Source organism: Stylophora pistillata, chromosome 1, assembly GCF_964205215.1.
Source record: "Stylophora pistillata chromosome 1, jaStyPist1.2, whole genome shotgun sequence".
Lineage (NCBI taxonomy): Eukaryota > Metazoa > Cnidaria > Anthozoa > Scleractinia > Pocilloporidae > Stylophora > Stylophora pistillata.
In genome coordinates this window covers 12,155,254-12,169,656 of record NC_142519.1, presented here as the reverse complement: position 1 = coordinate 12,169,656, position 14,403 = coordinate 12,155,254, and the positions used below count along the sequence as shown (strand labels likewise).

The 14,403-nt window shown below is 39.2% G+C and overlaps 1 protein-coding gene and 2 long non-coding RNA genes across 3 annotated transcripts; 2 read left to right on the top strand and 1 right to left on the bottom strand.

Annotated features, from left to right (window-relative positions):
• Window positions 1-1,328: 1,328 nt before the first annotated feature.
• LOC148741255 (uncharacterized) lies at window positions 1,329-3,482 on the top strand. Its single transcript, XR_015992883.1, has 2 exons — window positions 1,329-1,983; window positions 2,228-3,482. It is a non-coding gene; the product is annotated as an uncharacterized LOC148741255 (long non-coding RNA).
• A 3,681-nt stretch (window positions 3,483-7,163) lies between these two features.
• On the bottom strand, window positions 7,164-9,417 carry LOC148741254 (GFP-like fluorescent chromoprotein amFP486). Its single transcript, XM_088737301.1, has 4 exons — window positions 9,042-9,417; window positions 8,409-8,633; window positions 7,787-7,996; window positions 7,164-7,355 (listed from the first exon to the last, which is right to left on the bottom strand). The coding sequence occupies exons 1-4, from the start codon at window positions 9,122-9,124 to the stop codon at window positions 7,211-7,213; spliced, it is 663 nt and encodes a 220-aa protein (XP_088593427.1). The 5' UTR covers window positions 9,125-9,417; the 3' UTR covers window positions 7,164-7,210.
• A 243-nt stretch (window positions 9,418-9,660) lies between these two features.
• LOC148741253 (uncharacterized) lies at window positions 9,661-13,762 on the top strand. The gene is made up of 2 exons (XR_015992880.1): window positions 9,661-11,192; window positions 11,906-13,762. It is a non-coding gene; the product is annotated as an uncharacterized LOC148741253 (long non-coding RNA).
• The last annotated feature ends 641 nt before the right edge of the window (window positions 13,763-14,403 follow it).

The following is a 14,403-nucleotide window of genomic DNA, read 5'->3' as shown; positions in this document are numbered from 1 at the left end:
GTTTGTAGATTGCAGGCCGCTAGCTACCCTCGTTGGGCTTATTTTTGTTACCCGACATACTGTGCGAGCGCGGTACAAACTTATATAAGGCTCCTTAATAGACAATCCCTGGTTTCAGGTCGCGCTTTATACATTCCTTGAAGGCAAAAACTCAAGTCCCTCGTCAGCTCGGCGATAGCAATCGTTGCCTTGGGAAAAACCACTACAGTATGAAATGTTGAAAGGCTTCGCCTGCTTGTGTGCTATCGAGGCAGTTTAAAAATACGAGGATATCTGAAACCTAAACATAAATACCGAATGGCATCGTACGCCACCATTACGCATTACCACGATCGGTTTTAACAGCGACCTTTAGATGCCGCAGATTTCGTAACATCTTTGTCTCCTTTGCTACGATTTTTCCTGGGTTTTCTCGAAAACGCAGACCCTAAAACGCAGACCTTAAAAAACAGCAAACTTTACTAGATGCCGCGTATTTTGTAACATCTTCGTCTCATAAGTAACGCTTCACAACCACGGTTCTCTCCTAACTGTCTAAAAACAGGGTTTTTAATTTGAGTCTGCGTGGTTTGGTCTGCGTTTTCGAGAACCCCACTAGGTTTTCTCGAAAACACAGACCCAAAAACGCAGACCTCGACAAACCGCAAACTTTACTAGATGCCGCATATTTGTAACACCTTCGTCTTAGAAGCATTTTCGAGGCCTCGACATAGCAGTTGTCGAAATTTTTTTTCGACATTTGGTTAATGGTTTTGAGAAGCAGACAATCCAAGCGCGGAAATATTCGTCACGCAATGCCTCGCGTGACTAAGGCGTTATGTCAATCAAATTGTGTTGAAGACATTTTTATTAAGCACGAGAAGAAAAAAAACAAAGAGGGGAGAAGAATGTTTAAAGAGTCTAGATGACGTCTGATTATAAAGCCTTCAGAATCCGTCGGAGGTTCGAGCAACGTGTGTACAAAAACTTGGAACCGAGACGAGTTACGGTTTGCTAAAGCCTGTGCAGCAGTTTTAAATATTCTCCCGTACAAAAAGTCCTTTTTTTAACATAACCAAATGTCGAAAAAAAAATTATGTGGTAGAAATGCGGTTTTATGTGGTAGAAAACCAGGATTCGAAAAAACCGCCTAAATCAAGTGAAATCGGTAAAATAACGACACCAGGAGCAAACAACACACGAAATGGAACAAGGTAAGCCATTTTTATTTAATATTTTCACTTTTAACTATCTCTGTGGATATCTTGTAGAAAATCCCATCCAAATCCTTATAAATATGTAAATTGTGTTCCTTGTGTGGTTCTCAAAGAGAGCTTGGATCGCCTGTGCTGTAATGCGTAATGGTGGCGTACAAGTCAGTGTTTTCATTTCCTGCCAGCCATTCGGTATTGATGTTTGGGTTTCAGATATCCTCGTATTTTTGAATGGCCTCGATAGCACACAAGCAGGCGAAGCCTTTCAACATTTTACACTGTGGTGGTTTTTCCCAAGGCAGCGAATGCTATCGCCGAACTGACGAGGGACTTGAAATTTTGCCTTCAAGGAATATTTGTAAACCGCGACCTGAAACCAGGGATTGTCTATTAAGGAGCCTTATATAAGTTTGTACCGCGCTCAAAGTTGGACGTTTGCGCGTAAATTATCGAAGTAAGCTTTATTGATAGCAAAGAGGGGAGTAGAATGTTTAAAGAGTCTAGATGACGTCTGATTATAAAGCTTTAAGAATCCGTCGGAGGTTCGAGCAACGTGTGTACAAAAACTTGGAACCGAGACGAGTTACATTGGTTTGCTAAAGTCTGTGCAGCAGATTTAAATATTCTCCCGTAGAGAAAAGTCTCTTTTTTTTAACATAACCAAATGTCGAAAAAAAATTCATGCTGCAGAAATGCGGTTTTATGTGGTAGAAAACCAGGATTCGAAAAAACCGCTTAAATCAAGTCAAATCGGTAAAATAACGACACCAGGAGCAAACAGTGGAACAAGGTAAGCCATTTTTATTTAATATTTTCACTTTTAACTATCTCTGTGGATATCTTGTAGAAAATCTCATACAAATCCTTATAAATATGCGAATTGTGTTTCTTGTGTGGTTCTCAAAGAGAGCTTGGGCCACCTGTGCCGTAATGCGTAATGGTGGCGTACAAGTCAGTGTTTACATTTCCTGCCAGCCATTCGGTATTGATGTTTAGGTTTCAGATATCTTCGTATTTTTTAATTGTCTCGATAGCACACAAGCAGGCGAAGCCTTTCAACATTTTACACTGTGGTGGATTTTCCCAAGGCAGCGATTGCTATCGCCGAACTGACGAGGGACTTGAATTTTTGCCTTCAAGGAATATTTGTAAACCGCGACTTGAAACCAGGGATTGCCTATTAAGGAGCCATGAATGAGTTTGTAGCGCCCTCAAAGTTGGACGTGTCCGCGTAAATTATCGAAGTAAGCTTTATTGAAGTAACTGAGAGCGACTTTTACCAAAATTTATTTGTTTGTGGACCACTGGCTTTAACACGGAGCAAATATTTTAATTGATCTTTGTCGACTTCCGGTCGCACATAATGCTTGTTTTGACTAAATCTCTCCCATCCAAAAAAAACAACTGCTTCAAAACTAAGGTTCTCTTCGAAATTTCGAAAAAATATTTGGATCATTTTAGTTTTCTGGGCAACTGAGATCGAGTTTACTTTCTCGAGGTCTGTGTTTTCGAGGTCTGCAGTCTGTGGTCTGTGATTTCGAGGTCTGCGTTTTCGAGACACCCTTTTCTTAGCGGTTGAACACCAAAATAGCGCTAACTCGCCGAAAACTCTTCAAAATGGCCTGAGACGTTGGTAATCAACAACGTAAAAAAAACAAGGTAGTAAGGTATGTCCATTTTATTTCAAAACGGGACATTTTTATCGCTCTTTTAAGGCAAACCGATAACATCCCATACAAACCTCTATAAATATAAAACGTTGCGCAACACTGTATAAGGTAGGAATCACGTCCGCTTTTCTAGTAGTGAGCGGTTAGGTGGAAAATGAGAAGTGTGGAAAGTGGGGAGTGCGGAGTGTGGAAAACGAGGAGTGTGGAAAATGAGGAGTGTGGAAAATGAGGAGTGTGGAAAATGAGGAGTGTGGAAAAGAAGGAGTGGGGAAAATTAGGAGTGTGGAAAATGCGGAGTGTGGAAAATGCGTCTATATGATTACCGCTGTAGATGTCTGCATAAGTTAATAAATTATCTGAATTCGTCAATTTCATAGAAAATGCGGCGGTTCCGGAGGACGTAATACGTTATTCATTTACGTTGTCCCCAATTAGCGTCAGCTAAATACATTGACACATGAATAAAGTTTATCATCATCATCATCACCAAGTTACAAACTGGACCGGTCAACCCGTTGTGCCGCTTAAGGTGGCTCGTACCGGTTTTCATCTTTTTGATGGTTTGTAACTTTGAAAGAATACAACAGAAAGACTGACCAAGGCCAGTTGAACACTTTTACGGGGTTGAATTACATAATCATTGGTCATCCAAAAATAAGTGTCATTTCGTCACTAGCAGTTTCCATGGCAACGCTTTCATAGGCTTATTCAGACGCAATTTTTAGCTTGTGGCTTAAATAATTCGAAAACTAACCCGGTGACCCCCTGATTTTTTTTCAGTGATTGCTTTTGGCACTTGAAAAGGAAAATGCACAAAGATTTTTAAAAAATTCTACGGAGCGGAATTTCAGAAAATCTACAAAAAGGACAATTTTCACACATCACAAATTTTCTTCCGTAGAATTTTCTATTTTTTTTTCTGATGATTCCTTTCGACGTTATTATCATATTGGAACAATAAAAAAAAAGGGGTCACCGGACTTGTTTTCACGCAATAGCTTTCGTGAGTTTAGCAATTTCCACGCGCGTTTTAAAAATCTGGATTCTATAGGATCGACATTTGCTCGTGATCTGTTTTAGCTACCGCTGACAATTGCGTGTGCTCGCGCGAGCAGCTACGATCTGATGTTTACAGCCGTTTACTGCTAAGAAAATCATTAAACAGCCGTCAAAGACAGCCTCCCGAGCTCATCTTAAAAATCCTACACATGACTTCTGGCTGTATCATATTATTTTCCTTGAAGTTTCAAAGTCTTCTTCCACTTCAGGTAGATTATCTTTCACTTGAGTTCTTTTTTTCGCCGTCGCAAGATTTCATATCGGTTGAATATTTCTTTTAAATGTGAAGTTAAGCAACCTTTACTTCTCCGAAAATCGTCTTCGTTATCTTAGTTTCTATCTCCTGCATTCATAGTGGCCGCTCAACACATCAGATACAAGCTCTTAGGTAAACTTCTCACAAAAGTAGAAAAAATTCCACGCGCCGCCATCTTTGTTTTGAATTTTCATCTTTTGATCTCGCGCTTCTTTCGCACGTTTCTCTCGCGCGCGTCACGCAACAGTGACCTGTTCCCCGCGCGAGGAAACTGCTACGAGCCACCTTAAGGCGACAGATGCAGGTGATACATGTACGAGCAAGCAGAAGGTGATGAACGTTTCCGAAAAGAAAGGCGACAAGAGGGAAGTGAGGAAAAAACGTAAATCACGAGAAGAAGCGAGAGAGGATGAAATTTTGGCAAAGAGAATTATGACTGAAGGAGGTGACATAAAAAAGGATTTCAATGGATTGGACCGACTAGCGACAAAGGGCGAAAAATACTACCGACTACCGACAAAGATCGAAAATTTTAACCGATTACCGACAGTCACTAAATCTTTTAGTAGACAAGCACTGATGTTATTGAGACCGATAGCTTTAGTGGTTTTGAGCTGTTGTAGCTGACGAATAACCAAGTCTTCCGTAATTGGCTGGAAGTAAATTCATAGGGTAGACTTGAGTTTATCGTAAGTGTCGAGAAAATTTAGGACCTGTAAGACTCGAGCTTCTGCGCTAGTTTAGTTCCAGTTGTCGTAAAATGGTCATGCATGATTGAGAATCTTTACTACAGACTTGTTGCTACAGTATTGAACACCGTCGGCTTCAATGCAAGAGATGGGAGTTCTTTCTTTGCAAGATGTTATGTTGTTAAGAGTTTTCCATAACGCACTTGGATTAGACATAAGAACTGAAAAATGTTTCTCTGCTTTGGTCAGGGTAACACCTTTTTCGGTTGAGAAAGCTTCATTTGATTGATGTCTAAGGTCTAGGAAAGTAAATCGCTTAGTGCAAACAAGGGAATTGTGTCGGAAACATGGAGACGCCCCCACGCGAGAACAATTTCTTTACCTGTGAAACCAGATATTTCGTTTTCCTTGTACAATTACAATTTACAATTTATCACCTATAGAGCGCTATTTACAATGACAGATCAACAGCGCTCTACAATCAATCCTAACTCGCCCATCCCACCCAGGGGGAGGACATCCATCACACAGTAATCTCGTGCGTGGGAAATTAACGTCTCCTACCCCTAACCCTGTAGGAGACGGGACCTCCATTTATTCGTCCCTATCTGAGAAGACTAGAATATCTAACCATTTCTTGATGTTATAGAAAGGAAGCATATTCTTCTCAATTATTTTAAGACCTTGAGTGTTGGTCCGGCCGGGGCTCGAACCCTCGACCTCCCGCACAACAGTCCAGCGCTCTATCCATTGAGCTAACCGGGAGGCGATACAGTGACAGTTGATTGATTAAATTAGTGATTCTCATATTACCTATATATAAAGAAGCGATTACACATTAGACACACAATAAACGTGGGAAAGTGGTAGAGCTTACAGAATTGTGGAGTCAAAAGAAATATCATGGTTCCCTCGTCTTATTTCGGACTTTGATAAATTGAATTAAGGAAGTGTATCGATAAAAATTATTTATTCATTTTCCAATGACGATACGTCATTCGCTCCGACGAAGGGCTAACGCTTGAAACGTCAGCTTTTGTAATCGTTACGGTGGCCAATTTACCATTTCAACTTTGTTGATATATCCAAATTATATATAGATAGCTGGACGGTGTTTGAATCAGCGCGCAGCACTCGATACTGTTGTCTTTCGATCTTGCCGCCTTTGTCTTGATACTGTCTAATAATGTTATTACCGAATTTAAAGTTAAGTTCTAACAATCGAAATAAATTTCACCAGTTGAAATTCTACAAATGACCGTTGTTTCGCTGGAAAAAGAACTCCGGAAAATATTAAAACGCTTCCTATACTTACAAACTTTAAAAACTTTCCGTACAGATTATCAGATCGCAACCGCGTTAGTAGGCCAAATCTGGTCACAAAAATCGCGTTTCCTCCGTCTCAAGTAAAAGAGGTACATGGGTAGTTCTGAATACGGCAACACCGCAAACAGAATAGGAAAAACACCGCACCACCGCAAGAAATATTATCAACACACCGACACCTCGATATAAAAAAAAAAAACCATCCGGATTTACCTAGTCTGGTCTCACTCATCTTTACCACGCCCTAATCTTTGGCTGGCCGATTGCGCGTACGGTAGAGCTCCATATATAGGTCAAGTAAAATATAAAAGAACGCAGAGCCTGGGGACAATCAGCCAATGATCAAAGATTAAGTCGGATTATCAAAAGGTTTAAAGAATAAATTGCAACACCGAAAATGGTTTATTTTACCGAACACAGTCGCTTTAAACTTACAAACATCATACACTGTAAGGTTTGAATCTCTGCGACACCGCAACGTAAGTTGTTCTTCACCTCCATACCGCATTAAATAAAGGGTCAACAAGCAACACCGCAAACATCAGTGTCTCCCCTCCAGGAGCAATCTACGATTTGAGCCTTCAGCTAGCATAACCCTTCTTCTCGATTGCTTTTTTAAATAATTTCTTCTCAGTTTCTCTGTGTCATTACTTTCATTCAGCGATAAATTAAATAGAGTCTTCGCTCTTCTGGCTGGCAGTTCATTCAGTTTCCGGAGCTAACCAATTGACTCTCCTATTACATGACCCGATAGAGAGGATGAGATTTATTGAAAAAGAGTTGTGGGCGTCTAACTATGTGTAGGCAGTCACGGAAAATAGTTGCAAACAAATCTGCAATACATGTGCTCCCAGTTTTTAGTCTCAGGGAGCAATTCTGGCTGCAGGAAATAAGATAATGACAATACACCGTTTATTATATCAATTTTCTTTTTATTATTCAACTGACCTGATTCGAGTTACAATGAATTCAGGGCTTTAATTGTAAGTAATGAAAATGCTTGCATCTTACATAGAGTTATTTAACCTTCATAGGGTTAACGTGAGCCGCAGCATGTTCTTCCAGCTTGACCGTAAAACCTTTTTCCTTATGGCCAAGGTCGGTCCTCACAATGTGATGTTCTATAACATGATTCGGGGGCAGTGTGACCGGCTTCTCTGGTCTGTGCAAAAAAAGAAAATAATTAAAAGAACGAAAAAAAAAGGTAAAAGAACCAAAAATCCGAAAGAACAGTTAAAAACAACTAAGAAAAAATAGACAACACTTGCTTTATGAACAACTCTAATAAAACTTTGCCTTTGATTTCTCAGAATTTAGTAATTTTATAGCAATTTAATTTAGTAATTAACTCAACAATTCTTTTGATCATTAAAGGGTTATTTTGTCCATCGCCCTTACTTGTAGAGTTCACTCATGCGATACCGAATATTTTTTTTAAGATGAATTGTTACTCTGCCGTTCTGTTGAAGCCCTATTCATCCCTGGGTTCTCTTTAACTTCTTTAATTTGGGGAAACACAAAACAGAAGAGAGCCGTATATTCAAAGAGGACGTTTCACAATCGTCAGAGCTGATGCAGACACGAAAATCTTACTTGTAAGTAGAGTGAAACTGGCATCTGTGGTAACGACCACCTTCGAGCAGAAGAAACTGAGTCACATCACCTCTCAACAGCTCTTTAGACACAGTCATTTTTTCGAACGACTTATCCCAGCCAATTGACTTCTTTTTCATTATGGGTCCATCAGCGGGAAAGTTTACGCCATGATAGATGGAATTGTGGATGAAGCAATTTCCTTCAGGACTGCAAAATTGAGAAAGCTTTGGAGTATCAGTTAAAAATAAAGGTTAAATCAATCTTGCAGCTGCTTCAAATAATAATACTGCAAAGTGTATATCCAGTAGAGCAATGCTTAAAAGCCTAGTCATAAATTTAGTCATTTTCCAGTTTTAGCCCTCTTACTCACAAATGGCGTCTTACATGATGAGGCCAAAACTCATTTCAAACTGAAGCAGGCTGCATATCCTCGGGTTATAATATTTTTTATGTGGTTTTTCCCAACCTGTGTGTCAACAAAATGAGCTTTTGGAAGAAAATCACAACTAAATTGCATCTTCAAAACGGCCACTCCCTGCTCTATGTCAAAAATATTCTTGAAGATTTAATTTCTTTTAAAAATGTTCTCTAACTGCCATGCGAGAAGTTACATTTATACCGAACGTTCCAACTGGCTGTGGCAACTCCTCCATCCTCAAATATGAATGACCTTTCACATGACATTCCATCTGGATAGGACTGCTTGAAATAGTCAGGCATGCCTGGAGGATACTTAGTGACGCATCTGTTTCCATTTTGAAACGCTGTCGACAGTATGTCAAAGGAGAATGGAAGGGGTTTTCCCTTAGGCTTGATGATGCATAATTCGCTCATCTGTGTCCCCCTAAACATGAAAAGAGGAAAAGTGTATTGGAAATTGTTTTCAGAAACGGCTCATGTGTAACTGGAAATGCACGAGAATTCAGTAGAGGGAACCAAATATTTATTATCACAATTTGAACTCAATAAGACAATACTCCACAACCTTTCATGTAAGAAAAAAGAATGGTAAATGGGTTTAGTTGTGACTGAGCTTCTCGCCTGATTCTGGAAGTTGATGGAGAAGTCGATGTCATGGACCATAGGTAATTTGCAAACCCGAATAGAAAAAAGCTCATGGTTTATGACTGAAAATCTTCCGATTAATCTTTGGGCATAATCCTAATTCTCTATCCCCTGATGTTCTCTTGTTTGTAATGCATGGTAATGAAATAATCTAAGATGTTCTATTTTTAAATTAAGAGACACTTACTCGTAAGGGTTTCCAATTCCTTCACCTTCGATCGTGAATTCGTGGCCATTGACATTGCCTTCCATATGGTATTTCGTCCTCATTTCGTTTGTGATACCATGAATAAGTAAAAGGAAAAAGGAAAAAAAAACATAACTGACATTAATAATTCTGAGACCTTAACTGATTTTCCAGCGGATTACATGTATTATTACACATTATTTCAAATAATTGTAGTTTTTTTTTTTTTTTTTTTTCTACAATTAAGATGTATCTTGAGCCCCTCGAGCCATATCAAACATCACGAAGCGCCTCACACCATTTGTGCATGTTTGGCTATGAATTTGATTTTCTTACTCTTTGACCGTCTTTTAAAATTTATGCTTGAACGCTAAAAGTTTATTGCATCAGATAAAAACACTAGACTGAATTTCGCTCCAAGGTGAGTTGGAAGCTCGAAGACATGCAAAATGAATTAATTGAGCCCATGACTGACACATGAAGTCAGGTTAACTAGTTAAGCTTAACAATAGGATCAATAGTTCGGATCACATTTTGTTCCTGGGCAACCGAGCCCGATATGCATTTGTCGTACTCGATTACCATTCCTGCTCGATGAGCAAACCACGTTTCATAATCGAGCTCGATAACTACAAGTCGAGTACGATTACTAATCGAGTACGATTACTAATCGAGTACGATTACTAATCGAGTACGATTACTAATCGAGTACGATTACTAATCGAGTACGATTACTAATCGTACTCGATAACTTATCGAGCTTGATAACTTATCGAGCTCGATAACTAATCGAGCTCGACAAAGCTCGTTTATCGAGCTCGGTTACAGAACTGACGAGAAAGACTGGTGGAGAGTAGAGTCTTATGTAGTGCGATGGGGTTTGGAAAAAAACCTCGATACCAACGGTGTTTACTTCATAAGTTTTTTAAGGAGATTCAGACACAGGATTCATAGAGAGGATATGAAGTAAGAGTGGAGAATATTGAAAATCAATTTTCCCATGCTGCCGTTTTTGTTTAGGCGATTCTCTTCCCCAAATATCAGGACGCCCTTTTTTTCGCTTGCGCGCGTTCCTGCTTTTTCTGCAACAACGTGCATTGAGATATTATTGAACTTTTACTGTAAATCTGTAAAGGCTAAATAAAGAACGGAAAACTGAGACATGCATATGAAGCAGTAAAAAAAACTGGATATCGCCGCACCCTTTTTCCTACTCACAACAGCGTCACCTATCGATACAACAACATTAAATCGCACTCTAGTTTTAAAATGCTACTATTTTTGCTCCTTCAATTACGATTGAATCACCAATCTCTTAAACTTTCAATCACAATTAATTTTTGAACACTCTGAATTGTTCGGCGTTAAACACTTCCAAAATAAAGGCAAACCATCACCACAGTGACTTTTGTAGGTGCTTTGAAAACGTCATTTTGCTCTCTGAATCCAACAAAGGCTTTGCCTCTATCCATGAAAATGAATAAACTATCTTTTTTCCCCATTATTATAATAGTCACCTACGGCAAAAAACGCATTGCAGCTAGATGATGCGTGTAGTAAAGCCCTTATCATCCCGTCAAAAATATGTTACAAGAGAAATCAACATCGGGGAATTCGAAAAGATCTGTTTTAAAAGTGAGTTAAAATTCAAGGTAAAGTCGCACATTTTAAAAGTGCGTCTTTTCGTCAGAAAATCTTTCTGGACCAGTGTGGTCAATAGACCTAACCTATGAAAAACTTTTCAACAAAGTCATGGACAGAGCTTAATTGTTTATCTAACTTTCTCTCAAAACCTGAAAGTAAAACCCGTAGCTTATTTACAAAACCGGATTTTGAACTAGATACTGATTGGCTAAAACGGCCAAAAAGGCTGCCTTGATTTCTGAGAGGCTCCCGTTCTTCCCTCCTTATCCTCCAGCGTGTTGACTGGTCCAGTTTTAAAATTTTCCAGCAGGATTCGATTTCTTGGGTGTCAACCCCATAGTGACTGAGTCAACGAAATTAAGTCGGTGGACAATCATTTGATGTGCAGTTATGTTGTTAATTCTTTGGTCCATCTGACGGAAGGAGGGCCAGTAATCCGAGTGCACTTCGGATCTAGGGCGGTGGCCATATCTCGTCTTTCCACTATCTGGAAGTGGTGTTATGCAGGTGAATTTTGTATCGTAACAATTCTAAAAACCCATGTCTCCCTTCGTGCACGTCTTCCCCTATTGTACTGAAATATTGAAAATAGTAGATATATTTGAGATGGATTTTGTCCCATCAATATCTTTATTTAGGCGTTATCCTAGCTATGCATATATGTGTAATTTATCATTCGCCTGTATGAAATAATTTTGATGTTAAAGCGCCCTGAGTACTTTTTGTTGTCACATTTCCACCTTCTTCAGCTTGCGAACCACATGTCGCAGAATATCAAGGAACAATGAGATTATGAAAATATTTACATTTAAAAATCTTTAGACAATGTCTGCTCTAGTATATACTATGTCAGTGATTCTTTTTTAACTCTTTTATTCCAGTAACGGTTATCATAATTTTTGTGTGCCAATAATGGGTGAGTTGCTCGGAGGTGCATAGTAAAGGATGCTCGGATTTTGAGTGCAGGCCGATCAGAGCGATCTTACGACGCTATTTACTGTTTCAGTATATACTTGAGAAAATAGAGATTTCAACCTTTGATAAGTGGTTGAACTCGCTCTCGTTGCATTTTACCACGTTCCCAGGTCCACCAAAGCGTGCGACTGGCCTTTCCTAAAGGTGTTTCGAGCAGCCATCCTGTAAGGGTCTACCAATCTTGCTATTCAAGCATGCATTTAAATCAGAGAAGAAATAAACCATGAACTTCCTCTCTTTCCCAGGTCCACCAAGGGGCAGAATTGGCCTATCCTAAAGGAATCTCGAGCAGTCATCCTGTAAGGGTCTACTAATCTTGGTGTTCAAGCATGTATTCAAATCCAGGAAAGCCTGGAAATTCGTTGCTGGGAATCCTAAGCAGAGAAGAAATAAACCTCGTGCAGGGGTTTACCAAGTGGCACTCTGGGTAACTCCTCGAAAAACTGTTTGATCTCACACCTCTTTTCTTGCATCTTCTGCAACGCCTGTACAGCATTAAAAAGGAAAGACCCTTTAACGGTTTTGAACAAATTAAGATGACCGGCTTAAACTTTGTGCATAAGCATTCTTTTCCCCTGAACATATAGACGCGTACAAGATACGACTTTTATGGTGGATTCTCTTGCTTCGAGAATTTTTGAATTAACATAAAGGAGGCCTTCCACATCGAATGGGAAAAGTGCAGTCTACAACAGCACCTGAGTACGTCGATGATTATTATTGTAATCCACAATACTTTTAGTGTTGTTTTGAGTTTTTTTTTTTAGTTTTTATTTATCGCGTAGGCGTCAATCCAATTTGTGCTACGAACAGCGAGCTGACGCACGTAAAATTTGTTACTATATAAGATGATAGAGATAGATTAAAGGACGTTTGTGCCAATGCACGCACACGATGAAAGAAGGACTAAAGCGCACTTTCCCCGTTATTGTTTTTCAATTAATACAAAGTACATTTACGTCAGCCCCGCGCGTTAAGATGGTCGCTGCGTTAAAAAAAAAAAAAAAAAATCCAACGAAATGTGGTTTATCCATAATTGACGGTGCCCACTAAAAAGGAGACGTTGCAATATTTGTGTGCACGAACTAAAAACAATTCATTACCATTGAAATGGAAATGCGACTTTTGGGCATATGCTCAATTCTTTAATTATAAGCGGAAAGGAATTGTACAAAATAATTTCTTTATTATCTCGTGCTGCAAAAAATTGATACCCTCGTTCGCAATTTAAAGCCTGGCATCTTTGGAGAACGCTTTCAGTTTAATCTCTTAAATAGGCCGAGGTGATTACCGAATTAGTCCCATTTTAAGTTTGGGTTGAATGTTTCATGGAATCTGCAAAAAATTAACTTCGTGTCGTTGCAACAGTGTTCGGCAACCGACCTACCGGCGTTGAGGTTGAACTCGCCAAAAAAAATTCATAAATGAATAATAGTAATGATATTAAAAAGATGCACCAAATAGTGGAGTGTTCCTATTGGGTGATGGTTCGAAAGTTTAAAGAATAAAATTATGGCCACGTTACGGATGGTGGTTTTTTTTCTCCTTACGCCGGTTACCATAAATATTTTTACTATTAACATTTTTTTTACGACTACTGTTTAAAAGCTTTATCGTGGGGCCCTGCTCTAAAGCTGCATACTGACGTAAGGACTTACCATTTTCTTCTTCTCCTTGTTGGAGTCTACTCAGCTAGCAATAGCGAATAACGATCTAAATTTCGATGATTCTGTGACTTTCTTCAGTTTCCTAATTGACTATTTCGCACTTATGCAAATTACCTCTTTTTCACACGGTTGTTTAGAACAAAATGAATAGAACCTCTTTAGCTGACCATAAATCATTGCTAAGCACAAGGTAAAACAGCCTATTATTTCAACTTGCGACTTCCTCATTACTGCCTCGCGCAAGGTAAGTTTGATTATTTTTCATCTTCTGTTACAATGGCGAAGTGTGTTTGCCGTTGTCACAACAGAAAACAGGACAGTTTGTAATTACAGTTATTACAACGATTACTAAAAATTTAGGTTTTGTTCATAAAAACGTTGGGTTGTTATGTACTTTCATTTAGGACGGAATATATTATTTGTATGTGGTGAAAATATTATCTGCGTGTGCATGTCCTAGAACTCCCCTGTTCCCGCGCTTTTTGATCTTACATTCTGCTGTCGCCTATCAAAAATGGACGCCCGTAATAAAAATGTTATTATTTAAACGCTGGTAAATTTACTAGTTGACGAAAGAAACAGACCTGACTTCGAACATACCTAAAGGGAAAACATACCCTATTGATAGGGGTAGGAAACGTCTTAACTGACTGACGTGACTGACAAACTGGCTACCATGAAAACTACCAAAGCTAGCTTTTTGTATTTCTAAAGGTAGAAAATTTACACGATTAAATCTGTTGAACTCACCGATCATTTTTTTTCTTAATTAACGACAAGTTGTGAAGAAAACGGGAACTTTGGATAAGCAAAAGCTTATCCGAAAGAACTTATCCCATGGGGGGCTCCAAACTGTTTTGATTTCTCGCTTATATACCTGTAGGTGGCAACAAGTGTCATTCTTCTAGAGCGGTCTATTGTAGTAGTGGCGGCTAAATATAGAGACCCTCTGGCCGCTTGACCGGGCTTTGTAAGAATCAGTTTGTGCGCTTTGTGTCTTTGTATTAAATTTTTGTCGGTCGGCTTTTTTCACGGCGGTAGGCGGTAGAGGGTGTGGCTTAGACCAACTAGCACTG

What these genes read in the sequence shown, in the direction of transcription:
- LOC148741254 (XM_088737301.1), bottom strand. Translation starts at nt 9,124, where the DNA reads ATGAGGACGAAATACCATATGGAAGGCAATGTCAATGGCCACGAATTC. An exon ending in ACAGCCAGTTGGAACGTTCG is followed by an intron (nt 7,997 to 8,408) that starts GTATAAATGTAA and finishes TCAATTTTGCAG; the next exon opens with TCCTGAAGGAAATTGCTTCA. An exon ending in CAGTTTCACTCTACTTACAA is followed by an intron (nt 7,356 to 7,786) that starts GTAAGATTTTCG and finishes TTTTTTGCACAG; the next exon opens with ACCAGAGAAGCCGGTCACAC.